Genomic DNA, 12,845 nt, shown 5'->3' with positions numbered 1-12,845 from the left:
GGGCTGCAGTTTGGAAATGTGGAACTTTGGGCCCATTGCATGAACCACAGTACAGAGCACAGAGGAAAGGATGGAGGTAAAATTGTGGCATTAATCAAAGTTTATTTTACAGTATCACCCAATTCTGGTTTTTTCCCTTTTTTTTTCTGAGTGGTGTTGAATACCTCTCCAACTAACCCCTTCTTTCCTTCTTTCCTCCCTCCCCCCCTCCTTCCCTCCCCTCTTCCCTCCATTCTTTCCTTCCATCTCCCCTTCCCAGCCTTCCTTTCTTTTTTCCTGCTGCTAATTGTGCCTGCATGCCAGACCCTGCAGTGTGGGTACAGATAAAAACAAACTGGACACATACCCCTACCTTGCTAAGTTGCCCTCCAGCTACCCCATGTAATTCTCAGCTTTCCTCTCCCTTCCTCAAAACTCTGATATGATTGACATATTCTCCCTGTGATATAAATGACTGATTACAACGGATGCATTAAATCCCTGCTTTATAGCTAGAGATAAGAAATCTTAAGTCAAAGAAATGAGTGACCACTTGTGGAATTCTAGATATCTGGGAACAGATTGGAGACTTAGGGGAAAGTTTAACAGGAAAATGATTCTTCGAGAGCTCCTGGAAATGAACTAAACTAGCATCCAGGGAAAAAGAGTACCATCTCTATTCTCACCCTCCAAGTCTGAACTGGAGAAGAGTTTTGATTCTAATTCCCTGAACTGTGGGTTGCAGGGCCATTTGGAGCCTCAGAGAACAGTGCAGCTGTCATAGAGTTGTGTTTGCAGGTGGTATGTGGGTGGCTGTGGAATGAACGGGTTTGGGGCTAGGAGGTGTTGATTAGGATGCCGGATTGTTTGTGTGAGCTGGGAGAGTTGTCCAACTTCTTTGACTGTGTCTATAAGCTGGGGGTAATTTTACCTTCCAAACAGAGTGTCTGTGGTGACTGAGATCATGGCTGTGAGCACTTGAATATGGCTGCTCTCCAAGGAAGGGCATATTCCTCTAACCCCTCTGTTCCCAGAGCAGGGCATGGCCTGCTGGTTGTGTGAGGGATCCTGGGCATCCAACCTCAGCATGGTGCCTCATACCCTATAGCTCACGCCCCCAGAACAGTCACTCATCACTGCTGTTTGCCTCTCATGCAGGGAAGTGTACCGTGTGACAGAGAGTCTGCAGCGGGAGAAGTCGGGGCTCCTGAAGCAGCTGGATTTCCTCAGGTGGGTCAGCACTGGATGCGCTCTGAGAGCATGTCCCAGACACCTCAGGTAGGGGGGCCAATCTGAGTCTTCCCTGTCTACATGCTGGAAAAACATAGCTATTGAGACAGCACCCTCATTTCCCTGTCCTTAACATATTGTTCAAATGGCTAGAGTATCCTTTCATCTTCAACAAAACTTAGGAAAGTAGGGCAGTTGTTAATACAGGAGTTAACTGATGAGGAAGTTGATATTAGAGAAATGAGATAATTTACCAAAAATGACACAGCTACTTACTGGCAGAGCCAGAATTGAGATCCACATCCAGCTGATTCTCTTTATCCTGCCATACCATTAATGTTGGTTGAATGAGTACAGGCATACCTCGTTTAATTGTGCTTCACTTAAATGTGCTTTGTAGATATTGCTTTTGCTTTCTTTCTTTTTTCTTTTCTTTCTTTCTTTCTTTCTTTCTTTCTTTTTTACAAATTGAAGGTTTGTGGCAACCCTGCATTCAGTAAGTCTATTGGTCCCCTTTTTTCCAAAGGCTCAGATGTTTTGTTGCATTTTTTAGCAAAAAAATATTTTTAAATTAAGGTTTGTACATTTTTTTAGACATCATGCTATTACACACTTCATAGACTACAGTGTAGAGCAAACATTACTTTTATATGTACTGGGAAACCAAAAAATTCATGTTACTTACCTTATGGTGACATTTGCTTTATTGCCATGGTCTACAATCTCTAAGGTCTGCCTGAAAATAAGTCAAAACAGAACATCAAGAAAATAGTTTCCTTAGCCTGCTAAAGCTCACTGTAAATTCAGAGCTCACTGGTCTGGAATGTGCCAAAAAAACAAACCCAGCAAACCTGTGTGGGGAAAGATGGCCTTTCAGTGTTGCCAGTGAGGCTTCTAAGCGACTGTACCTTCTACCTGCCAAACACCTCCTGGGGAATGGTGATGAAGCAGGACTTTGGGTTCTGATTTATAAAGTGCAGGTGGTTTTGAAACAGTTAAGTTATGAAGTTTTTGTTTTGTTTTTTATTTGAACACAAGGTAAGGTCACTGTGTCTGACATCCATGATGCTGCCAAATTGAAAAGTGCTTCAAACTGAATGCATTTCAGACTCACCGCACTCAGTACATGATTCAAACAGGCCCCCAAAGGCAGGGGAGATGAAAGGGGTACTTAGGTGGCCGAGTTCTCCTCCATTTGAGAGAAGATGTTGATTCTTAGGAAGGCTTTAGTGAAAGGAAGAGAACAAGATGTCCAAGGACAAGTTTTTGTTTGTTTGTTTCCCCTTTTTTCTATTGTACTTAGAAAAAAGAAAAGGGCAGATTCAACACAAATGAACAGAGGGGAGTGACAAGGCAGCACTCTACAGCTGCTTAGGTCTTTTTGGTGGAGACTAGCATTTGGCAGAATCACATGCCTGGAGCTAGCTGAAACTCTGTGGGCCAGAGAAAGCCAAGATGTGGAAGGGGAGGCCCCGGAACAGATTTTTCCTCCACAGAGAAGTCACCAGCTAGTGACCCAGGGCAATGGGGAAACAGAAATTGAGGAGAGAAAGTTGGGAGTGGGATGTGATGGGGAAAGTAGTGAATGTGGAGGGTGGTGGTGGTGGAATCAGGACAATGGCCAGGATGTGACCAGGTGAGAAGGGGGCCAGCCTCCTGAGGGAAATGGGGCAAATGGAAGCAATTTCAGGGCACTGAGTCAGGAACACATACTTTGCAGCTGGATCTGGCTCAAGATCTCAGCCCTGCCCTCATTACCTGTGTGACATTGGACAGTTGACCTAATCAGTTGGAGTCTTAATCTTCTGCCCGCCTCTCAGGCTTCTTTTGAGAATTAGATGATAGGTGTTAAGTAGCAGTCACAACAGGGGAGTGATGTGAGTGGAAGTCCACACAAGTAAAGAGTCCAACATTCCTTAAATACTGAAGCTTCTGCATAGAGATGGCTACTCAAAGCAACAACAGCAAACTCTCCGATGAAGATGTGGCTCCCCAGGGCTCCCTGAGAAAGGCTGCAAACATCGCTGCCTGCACAGAGGGAGGGTCCTTCCAGCATGTGAAGCTCCCTTTGCCGTTCTCAGAGTTTATAAGATACCTTCCTTGTCCCTCCCAACTTGTTCTGAAGGCCCTGGCTGTGTGCCTGTCTGCTCGTCAGATGCACATGGCTGGTACAGAACAACCCCGGCACGTTCTGCACGTTCTGCAGACCAGCAAATTGAGGTTGTTACTCCAGCCTGTTTTAGATCTATGCCTGTGGTGAGCAGCACACTTAGTAGAGCACCTGCCCACAGTCCATGCCCAGCAAATGGCCACGTTATAATGATGATGGTCTGACCATGGCTGTGCCCTCCCTTTGGAGAAACCTATGAATGTATTACAGTATTTCTTACTTGGCATCTCCTATCCTCCCCTCCCTAGCCAGCTACTTTCCATTTCTTTAATCACTTTCAACAAAACCTTCAAAAGAATTATTTGCACTTATATTCACTGTCTCCACTTCCTTTCCTCACATTCTCCCCCAATTGTCAGGCTTTTTCTACCACATTCCACATTGGAAAGTGGAGCCAATGACCAACACAGTGCTTAAAATATTGGCAGTTCTCAGGGCCTCACCCTTGTCCCCAGCAATCCGTTCTTAGCACACCACATATAGGGCTTCTTTGAAAACCTGAGTCAGATCGGGATGCTCCTCGGCCACCTCACACCCACCCTCCACACCCCCTCCACCCCGCCCATGGCCTCATCTCTCATTTGGAGTAAAAATCGAAGTTCTTAAAATGGCCCACAGGCCATGAATGGTCCCCTCCACCCCATCTTTTCTCTGATCTTGTCTCCTGCTGCTCTCTGTCCAAGCACTCTGTTGCCCTTCCTTCTGTTCCTCACGTACAACAGGTGTACCCCAGCCCCAGCTCAGCCCTTGCAGGCCCCTCTGCCTGCAGTGCTCTTCCCCCAAATGCCTGCAGAGCTCCTCTCCCCATCTTTCAGTCTCTGCTCAGATGCTGCATTCTCCGTGAGGCTCCCCTGACCACTCTGTTGAAGCACTGCTCCACGCCCTGACATGCTTTATTTCATTTTCCCCCTTTATTTTCCTCAGCAGCGATTATGTCTGCACTAAATTACAAATTCTCTGAGGGCAGGAACTTTTTCCTTTGTTCATTGATGTAACCTTGACAGCTACAACAGTGCCTGGCATGTAGTGAGTGCCCAGAACACACTAATTGAGTGGGTGTGGGCATGAATGAATGGTTCAGAGAGGGCACACAGGCCCCCCGAGCAACTTACAGGTGCAGCTGGAGCTCCTGGTCACCCTCTGGGGACGGCTTGTTTGGTGACAGTATAGAGCAGTTCTTGATATGAAGGGCTATGGGTGCCACTAGCCCATTCTCTCTGTCCCTCTTCCTCTGAGCTGATGTGCACACAGACTGCCCTCTGCCATAAACCACAGTCGCCAAGGAAAGAGGTTCCACATACTCTCTGGGACTTCCACACCAAGCCTTCCTCTGTACCCACCCAAATGGCAAACTGGCTGCTATTGGCTCTATCTACCCCAAACTCCATGTTTGAATAGATTCTCCTTTTCCATCACAGGGAAAGGAACAAGCACCTTCGGGATGAAAGGGACATACGTTTTCAGGTAAGTGCCCGGTGCCCCCTTCCCCTGGGGAAAGACAACTACTGTGGTCCTGTGGCAGCCAGAACCTGAGCCGGGACTGGCCAGGAATGTCCTCAGGCTTGGGGGCTGGTTGCTCCTTCCTGTATGGGCAGGACCATGGCATATGCTTTTTTGAAAATAATAAAAATGCAGGGTGGCCTCATGGGTAACAGTGTGCTAATTTTCCGTGAAGTCACACATGTCCCTCTTGGCATAACGAGACAGAAATGTCTGGGAGGGGCACACATTTCTTGGACGCAGAAATGGTAGTTCTCTCCATGAGATGGTGCAGTTGAAGTGTCATGGTCACTTTTCAGCCAAAATGCTCCCACTTTTACTCTTCATTAAAATTTTGATCTCTTGATGAAAAATTTGCATTTTTACATTGTCATAGATCAAATTCAGAACATATACCTTACAATTTACATAGTTGATTTTATGTCTAATTTTTTTTACGTGTGGGGACCCCTGCTCCTCCAAACCTGAGCTCCACACTACATAGTTTCCCAAATAGCACGGTATCCTATGTTTATTTAAAGCTCTTCCCATTGGGCTGCATTAAACAAATCTAGGATCTCATGTTCCCCTACATTTTCCCCTTTTAGACAGCAGTGGTTGGATGCTCTAAGCGAGGAAAAATGGGAGCAGGACTGATTGGTATGAGGTTTTAATTATTGGAATGATCACACCATGAATTTCATGTAGGTCCTTGGCAAGTCATTCGCCTCCTTGGGCCATGACCTGACTACCATGTGAGGAAAGGGAATCCCTATCCTTTTTGTTTTTCTCATATTGTAGGGATTTTTGAGGAAAAACTCTTGAAAAGAGGGCTTGCACTGAACCCTTAGCTGAGCAGTGGCCTAAATGGAGTCAGCCAGAGGCGGCCGGTTTGCCCTGAAGGAGGTGCACCTTGCTTTATGACTGCAGACCCCTGAGGGGCCTCTTTCCACCATCCCTTTCTATCCCTGACTGGCAGCAAACATCTCTGCTGCCCACCTGTGTGTGCTGTTAGAGCAAGGCTCCAACCTACACGTTTGTCTGATGATGATGATGGTTAGGGTTGTTTTAGAAGTAACACTGAATTTATTTTAAAACTTCCAACCAAATGTCATACTAATCCTTTGAATTTGCTTCCCCCCACCTGCCAAACACATTTTGCATTGAAAAGGGAATGGACTTAAGAACGCTTGTGGGAATAGAAGAAAGGGATAAAATCATGTTCATGCTGGATAATAATTAAAGATTAATTTGGAATCATTATAGGTATACCCTCAGGTGTCCTGGGAGTCCTGCCATCCCCCCTTAAGGATCACTAGGAATCATGGGGACGGCTCATTAATGAGAAATTCTTCCTGTGATCTAACTCCCTCTCATCTTCTGGAAGACATCTGTTAGGGAGCATCGGCAAAGTGGGTATAAGCCCCCACTCTACCCAGGCTCTCCGTTATGGATGTGTGAGCAATTTATTCACTCCCAGCCTACGTCCACCAAAGGTTTGAAATGCCTTAGTAGCTGTGGACAGGGCACTGGGTTAATTGATCCTCTGGGATGCTCTGTTTATCATATCTGAGGCTTTGGGAAAAGGCTCTGGAGCCACACAGGAGAGTGTGATTTAAAGAGGCACGGAGTATTTTCTGCCCATAAACATTTTCCCTATGCATTCCACATTTATCTCTTCTTGTCTTCTCGTAAATTATCATTAGTCCTGTAAAGAACAGTATCGTGGACCCCAGGCTCTAAACTGTGTGTTGGTTCATTGGATTAGATTATTAGACAGGAAGTGGAGGAATTCTGGTGAGAAGTGATGCCAAAAGGGAAGTGCAGGTGAATGCTGGCTGGGAGACCAGAACATAGCTTGCTAATTTCAGAGTTTTGTTTAGAGCCTGACCTATGAGGTGGGAAAGTGGAGCCCTTTCTGCTCAAACACTGGGACCAATGAGCAGTCATGGATCTGAGGGCCGTTTGTGTTTCTACAGAAAGATAAGGCAGCCAAGGCAAACACAGCTGCTTCCAAGGCAAGCAGGAAACAAAGATCTGGCTCTGTGATAGGCAAATATGTGGACAGTGGAGGGATTCTTAGAAGGTAAGTCATCTTCTCTTTGTTCATACCTTATCTGTTTGTTGGTCTTGGCCTCACTGGAAGCAGGCCTTAGCCCATGCTAAGTGCAGACTGGCCCTCGAGAAGCAGCCCTGGTGGGGAAGCCTGGTGTCAGCTGTGCTCACTGCTCTGGAATCTTGGAGGACATATCCTTTCTTGTCCTGACATCTAAGTGGGAAGAGCACTGTGCTGAGCGAGCACCTAGGACAGGGCATGGTCTTTTCTGTGTGCCCCATTTCCACATGTGTGCCTGTACAGAGGGACTGAAGAGCAGCTGTAGATAGCAGAGGAGAGAGAACAAGGGAGGGAGCTCAGGGGAGAGAGAGAGGGTGTAGTGTGACAATGTCCTGTTGTCTGTTGAGCAGAATGGATGGCTCGGTTTTTCAGGAACATGACCATTTGATCTCTAAAGGGCAATTAAAGCATCATATGGAATCTCCAATAGTTGAACTCCCTTACAGAAGAGAATAGGGCCTGGGCTTGGCAGATTCCTTTCAATGATTCATATTTAATTAACTCAAAGATGACATGTTTTGTTCCTGTTGAACAACACATGATTGAGTCCCCAAAGGAGGCGATTTTTGCTCTTTCAGAGAGATGAGCCAGTCCCCTTCTTCTTCCTCTTGTTGCCACATACTCCATTCATGTTGATGGTTACAGAGAGGTAGAGGCAGCCAGATCCCTTAATGTTAGATCTGGGGAGAAAGTGTGCCAACTTGTCATCTAGGAGATACTGAGGACAGGAAGCATGAAATAAACAGACAGGCAAAGGGAGGTGACTCTGGGATGTCAGACAGCTGATGAGTCAAGTTTGGGACTTGATCATTGTGAATTCCTTTCTAAGTAGCTGAACAGCAAGATACAATTTGGAAGCTAAATTTGTGCAATAGTTGGCCTGTTGGTTCTGCAGAACTGAATATATTCACTGATTCATTCATTCAACAAGTATTTGCTGTTGCCTGCTCTGTAGTACACCTTCTTTTGAGTTTTGTGAAGATTCCAAAGACAAATTAGTCCTGAGTCCTGCCATTAATATCTATTATCATGTGCCTACTATGTGCAAGATCCTGTGCTATGTGCTGGATATGCAGTGGTGAGCAAAATAGACCCTGTCTCTGGAGGAAACAGACAGTAAGTGAGTAAGCAACAACTCGCGAGCCTGAATTCCACCACAGACTTCGGCAGAGGTGACTGCTGTCTACTGCCAGCACACAGCCTTGGTGGAAAACCAAAAAGGAACTTAGTCATGCTAAGCTGAAGGTATTACAGAATGTCAACAGTGCTTGAGAATTTCCCAAATAAAAAGCTTTTTCCAAGAAGTGCTTCATTTCAGGACCATTTCAGTGGTCATTTTCGGGGGGGGGGGGGCGGTGTAAGACCTTTGAAAACATGCTGTTGGCCACACTTGCTCACACATGCACACACCTGCACTCTTATGTGTGTGAGCAGAGTGAGAGTGAGTAGGAATACCAATTTTGTTCAAAGGCAGATAAACAGTAGGATTCTTAGAGTAGAAAAGAAATTTGTTGGAAAGAAGACAGTCAGCTTCTATTAAAGACTGATCTCATAAAAAAGTGGAAAGGCCCTTGAATTGCTATAAATTCTTTATTTTTTATCAAAGGACCTACAATAAGTCACCATTTTTGTGACCAAACAATATATCTTAATTTATCTTTCAGAATGGCACTTAACTTCAGAACAGTGATACATGCATTTTTCCCTTCTTACTGTTGGCCCTTAGGGGTAATAAATATTAGAATTCAGAGGGGAAGCTGAAGGAGGCTTCTCTCTGTGTGTGCTGTGTCCTATGCCCACCTTCTTTCTCCTTTGACCTGTCGCCCCACCACTTTGTCCAATCCACTTCTCTAATCCTTTCATGTGTGGTGCGCATATGTATACATGTGTGTGCACATGTGTGGAGGGGTATGTGTGTACCAATTTGGGACTAAGGGTCTTTGCTGTCAAAACTTCTGTCCCCTTTAAAATACTTCTCAGCTTCAACCGCTTGGAAAGACCCAAGGGGAACGCCCGTGCCAGGAAGGATCTGTGAGGCCTTTGCTCCCCAAAACCCTGAAAGTACAGCCGTGCAGTGGCCCAGCATCCCTGCACCACCTGCTGCTTCTCCTCATTCTTGATGCTCAAATGCTTCTGAAAGTAGACATACACTTAGGTTCTGAGGCCACTTCCTCCCAATTCTGACTTGCAGGGTCATAGAAAGAGAAAGAGGAAGGAAGGAGAGGCAGGTCGAGTTACCCGGCCTGGCTTCCTTCTGACTCGAAGCTCATTCTCTAGTGGGCAGCTGCCTCTCAGACGTCCGATTAGCGGGGGAGCTCCGAAGCAGTGATCCACCTCCCTCATATTGCCAAGGGCTGCTTTGCATCTCTTTTTTGATGCACTGCCTTTTTTGTGAAGTCAACAAGGCAGTGGGTCACATTTTATGGTGAGGAAACAGGCCCAAAGTGTTTTACATGGGGACACAGTTAGTTAGGGCTGGCACTGGAACCAGAGCCGAGACCACCTGATTGTTCACCCAGGACCCTTTATTTCCATATCTGTTATGCTCCCTTCTTCACACCCTCTTCTTCTCCATCACAGCATTTCTCACAACTTGTAAACATGTATTTGGTTGTGTCATTATTGCTTTAGCCCCTCCACTAAGCTGAGCATTTCATGAGGACAGGGGCTTTGTCTGTTTGTTCATGATGGTGAGATTAGTTTAGTACCTGGTAGACCATTGTCACCTTCACCATAATCTTCATCACCTGCACCATCATCACCCTCATCATCTGCCACTTTATATAAGTATGTGAGTGAATGAACTAAAGAATGCTGGGTCTGGTAGTTCCTTTCCTGGAGCTCTCTGCCCCCAAGGCATGGTGCCCTTTTGTCATCTGTCAGAAAAGCTGTGTAGCTTCCATATTGATTCATTTTACTATTTTCTTCCAGCTCTTCTTTCTTCCCCACCCAAAATAGCCAGTCAGAGGGGGAAGAAGATGGGCTTGGCATGCAGAGGAGGAGAAGCTCGCTGGGCCTGAGTGGGTATCCCCTTACAGAAGAGGAACCAGGAACCCGGGAGCAAGGGGCTGGGGGTCCACTCCCCCAGGTGCTCCGCAGAATCATCTCCATTGAAGAAGATCCCCTGCCCCAGCTCCTGGAGGGCAGTTTTGAGTGGCCACTGAGCAGATGCCCAGAAGAGGAGGAGGTCTTCGACCAGGGTGGAAAAGGGCAAACCCAGCAGGCCCGCCCTTCTCAGCTCATGCCCACATCCCCCCGAACGCAGCCTGTTGGGAAGGAAGCCATGTCTAAGGTAAGGGCACATCCCCCCTTGGGGTTAGGCATTCCCCCTATGCCTTGTCTGAAAGGCAGCCCAGAAAGGCAGATGTAGCTGGTCTTATGAGTCAGTATACTTGTGTCCTTCCAATACCACCTTCCCCTGCTTAGCTGAGTGTCTTGGGGGACACTCAGGGGTCCTGGTGAATTCTCTTCATAATTTCTGATGTTTGCCCCACTCCCTGACCTATGCTTTCTTTTCCGATTCAATGTAACACTTAAATCCCATGTCCCACTGGAATTCCCCCACCAGATCTTCCTCTAACTCTGCAGGGAGAAGGAGGCCTTCTGAACCATCTCCTCTGGTTCAAGGTGATGATGTTCCACACCTTGTTTGTGACCTGGGCCTAGGAACAGGCTCCTTGAACATCCCTCCCCTACCGTCCACTTGATCCTCTAAAACAGCTTTAGAATTGTCCACGGCAGTGTGAAAGAGGCACCTCTCTGCACACTGGGACAGCCCTTTGGAATTAAGTCCTTGCCACCTTGAGCATTCCCATGGCTGTATTAGCACTTGTGACAGGAAGACTCCTCTGGCCACTGTGCAGGGCCTTTTTGGCATCAGCTGTCATTCTTGGGTCCAGATTAAGATTCATGCTTAAGTATCATTCCTCTGAAGAGTGGAATGGTGGAGGCCCAACGCCCAGGGAGGGTGGAGAAGTGGGTATCACTCACTGGTGGGTGAGGCCCCTCCCCCATCTATCAGCACACAGACCTACACATGCAGGCAGGGAGCATCAATGGGATTTTCAGTACCCCATGCCTTCCCCCATATGTGAAAGAAGTGTCAAGAAGCCAGGGGTAAAGGGAAAAGGCTAAGCGCTGTGTCTGCCCTGGCATCTGATCCTCGCAGTCATCTGAGGAGGCGTCAGAAATTTATTCTTCCTTCTAGCAGATGGGGAAGTGAAGCCCAGAGGGGCGCAGGCTGGCCCAGCCTTCTGGCCCTGCTCTCACACATTGTGGCTCCACCAGGTTGGGCTGCCACCTAGCTGGGGACAGAAACTGCAGCAATGAGGAAATATGATCTACCAGGAGCCACATAAGAGCCTCAACAGAGGCTCTGCTTTTCGGAAGGTGCTGCAAGGGAGGCAGGCCCTCCATGCAGGACAGCCGAGCCAGGAACTGGTGCGACCTTTCTGGAAAGTAGTTTGATCATAAGAATCAAGAACTTACAAATGTCACATCCTTTGAACTGGCAATTCTACTTCTAGCAATCTTTTCCCAGAAACAACCAAAGTCAGACAAAGACAATGCAAGAATGTAAATGTATAATAGCAAACAATTGAAAAACTAATAGGATATAAACTATAGCATATTATTTCAATAGACTATTACACTGCTGTTAAAAATCACATTTTCAAAGAAATTAGTGACCCAGAGAAATATTTATGATTTAATAATATATGAAAGAATAAAATAATACTATCCCAAGTCTCTCTCAATAAAACATAGGCTCTCTCATCTATATAGAAAAAAGCCTGGAAGAAATGCATCAGAACATGAATAGTGGCCACTGCAGGGTGGTAGGGGAGATTATAAATAATTATTATTTTCCTTCCTACTTATCTGTATTTCCTAATTCCAAAAAATTGCATGCATTGCTCTTATTTGTAAAGCCTTTTTTAAGTGGTGGGGAAGGGAACAGCAGACCTGTCTCCAGCCCCCTTGCCCCAGTCCAGTTGGCTCACTGCATGCGGATTGTTCCCAGAAGGGACACAGGTGAAGTGCATGAACATGCGTAGGAGTTTGCTGTGCCTTTTGGCCTGGAGCTGAACCATCAATAAATGTGTTTATCTTCTTTGACCTGTAAAGAAATGAGTGATCTGCCTAGGGGTGAGGGTTGGGGTGGGGTCAGGCTAAGGGTCAGGTACAGCCTCTGCAGCCAGGACCCACTCCTCCAACCCTGGGCTTCCTGGACCTGAGAATGCAACTTCTCAAAAAGCTGCTGGGAGCTTTAGTCTCAAACAAGTTACAGTTAGAAGTGCAGAGGCTGCTGAGCAGAGACAGCAGTGAGCAGATGCCCTTGGTATTGCAAGAGTAAAGAAAATGAGGCAGGGGGCATAGTTTTTAAGTGCGGAGTATTTTTTAAGCTTAAATTCCTATAATTGACCTTGAATTCCTACTTAAGTACTATACAGAATTGATTTCTCCCCAAAAGCCTGTTAATGGCTTTTCTCTGAAACTCAAGTACTGCTAAGATCTGCTGCCACTCCATTATAGTATTTACTCAACAAGAGGAGCTAATTCCCCCAAACCTATTTCTAAATGATTTAAAAGAGTTTCCTCATTTGGCCCAGCAGTACTGGGCTGGGCCTGAAGGCAGGACTGTGGAGAGTGGAGAGTGAGCAAACAGTTCTTCCTGAGGGAGGATGGCTGGGAGGAAAGAAATGATCCTTTGTGGGAAGGTGGGACCTTACTTGGTCTCTCTCTCCCTCAGTGTCTAAGCAAGTCCATTTCCTACTGGGTTTCAGTATCCCAGACTAATGGGTGGCCAACTGCCAGCCCCTCCTGCTGCAGGGCAGCAGAAAAGGAGGGGCAGTGACTGGTGGACTCAGG

The 12,845-nt window shown here is 46.5% G+C and overlaps 1 protein-coding gene across 7 annotated transcripts in view; it reads left to right on the top strand.

Annotated features, from left to right (window-relative positions):
• The window catches only part of CRACR2A (calcium release activated channel regulator 2A), a 137,254-nt gene that overhangs the window by 100,966 nt on the left and 23,443 nt on the right, over positions 1-12,845 (top strand). For all 7 annotated transcript variants that reach the window (XM_024568830.4, XM_045200214.3, XM_024568747.4 and 4 more), the window contains 4 exons: positions 1,138-1,209; positions 4,798-4,843; positions 6,838-6,944; positions 9,906-10,266. In XM_024568830.4, coding sequence (XP_024424598.2) covers positions 1,138-1,209; positions 4,798-4,843; positions 6,838-6,944; positions 9,906-10,266 — 586 coding nt within the window. The remainder of the gene's footprint in view (positions 1-1,137; positions 1,210-4,797; positions 4,844-6,837; positions 6,945-9,905; positions 10,267-12,845) is intronic.

The sequence above is a fragment of the Desmodus rotundus genome, chromosome 3 (assembly GCF_022682495.2).
Source record: "Desmodus rotundus isolate HL8 chromosome 3, HLdesRot8A.1, whole genome shotgun sequence".
Taxonomy (NCBI): domain Eukaryota; kingdom Metazoa; phylum Chordata; class Mammalia; order Chiroptera; family Phyllostomidae; genus Desmodus; species Desmodus rotundus.
This window is presented reverse-complemented; position numbering and strand designations above follow the sequence as displayed.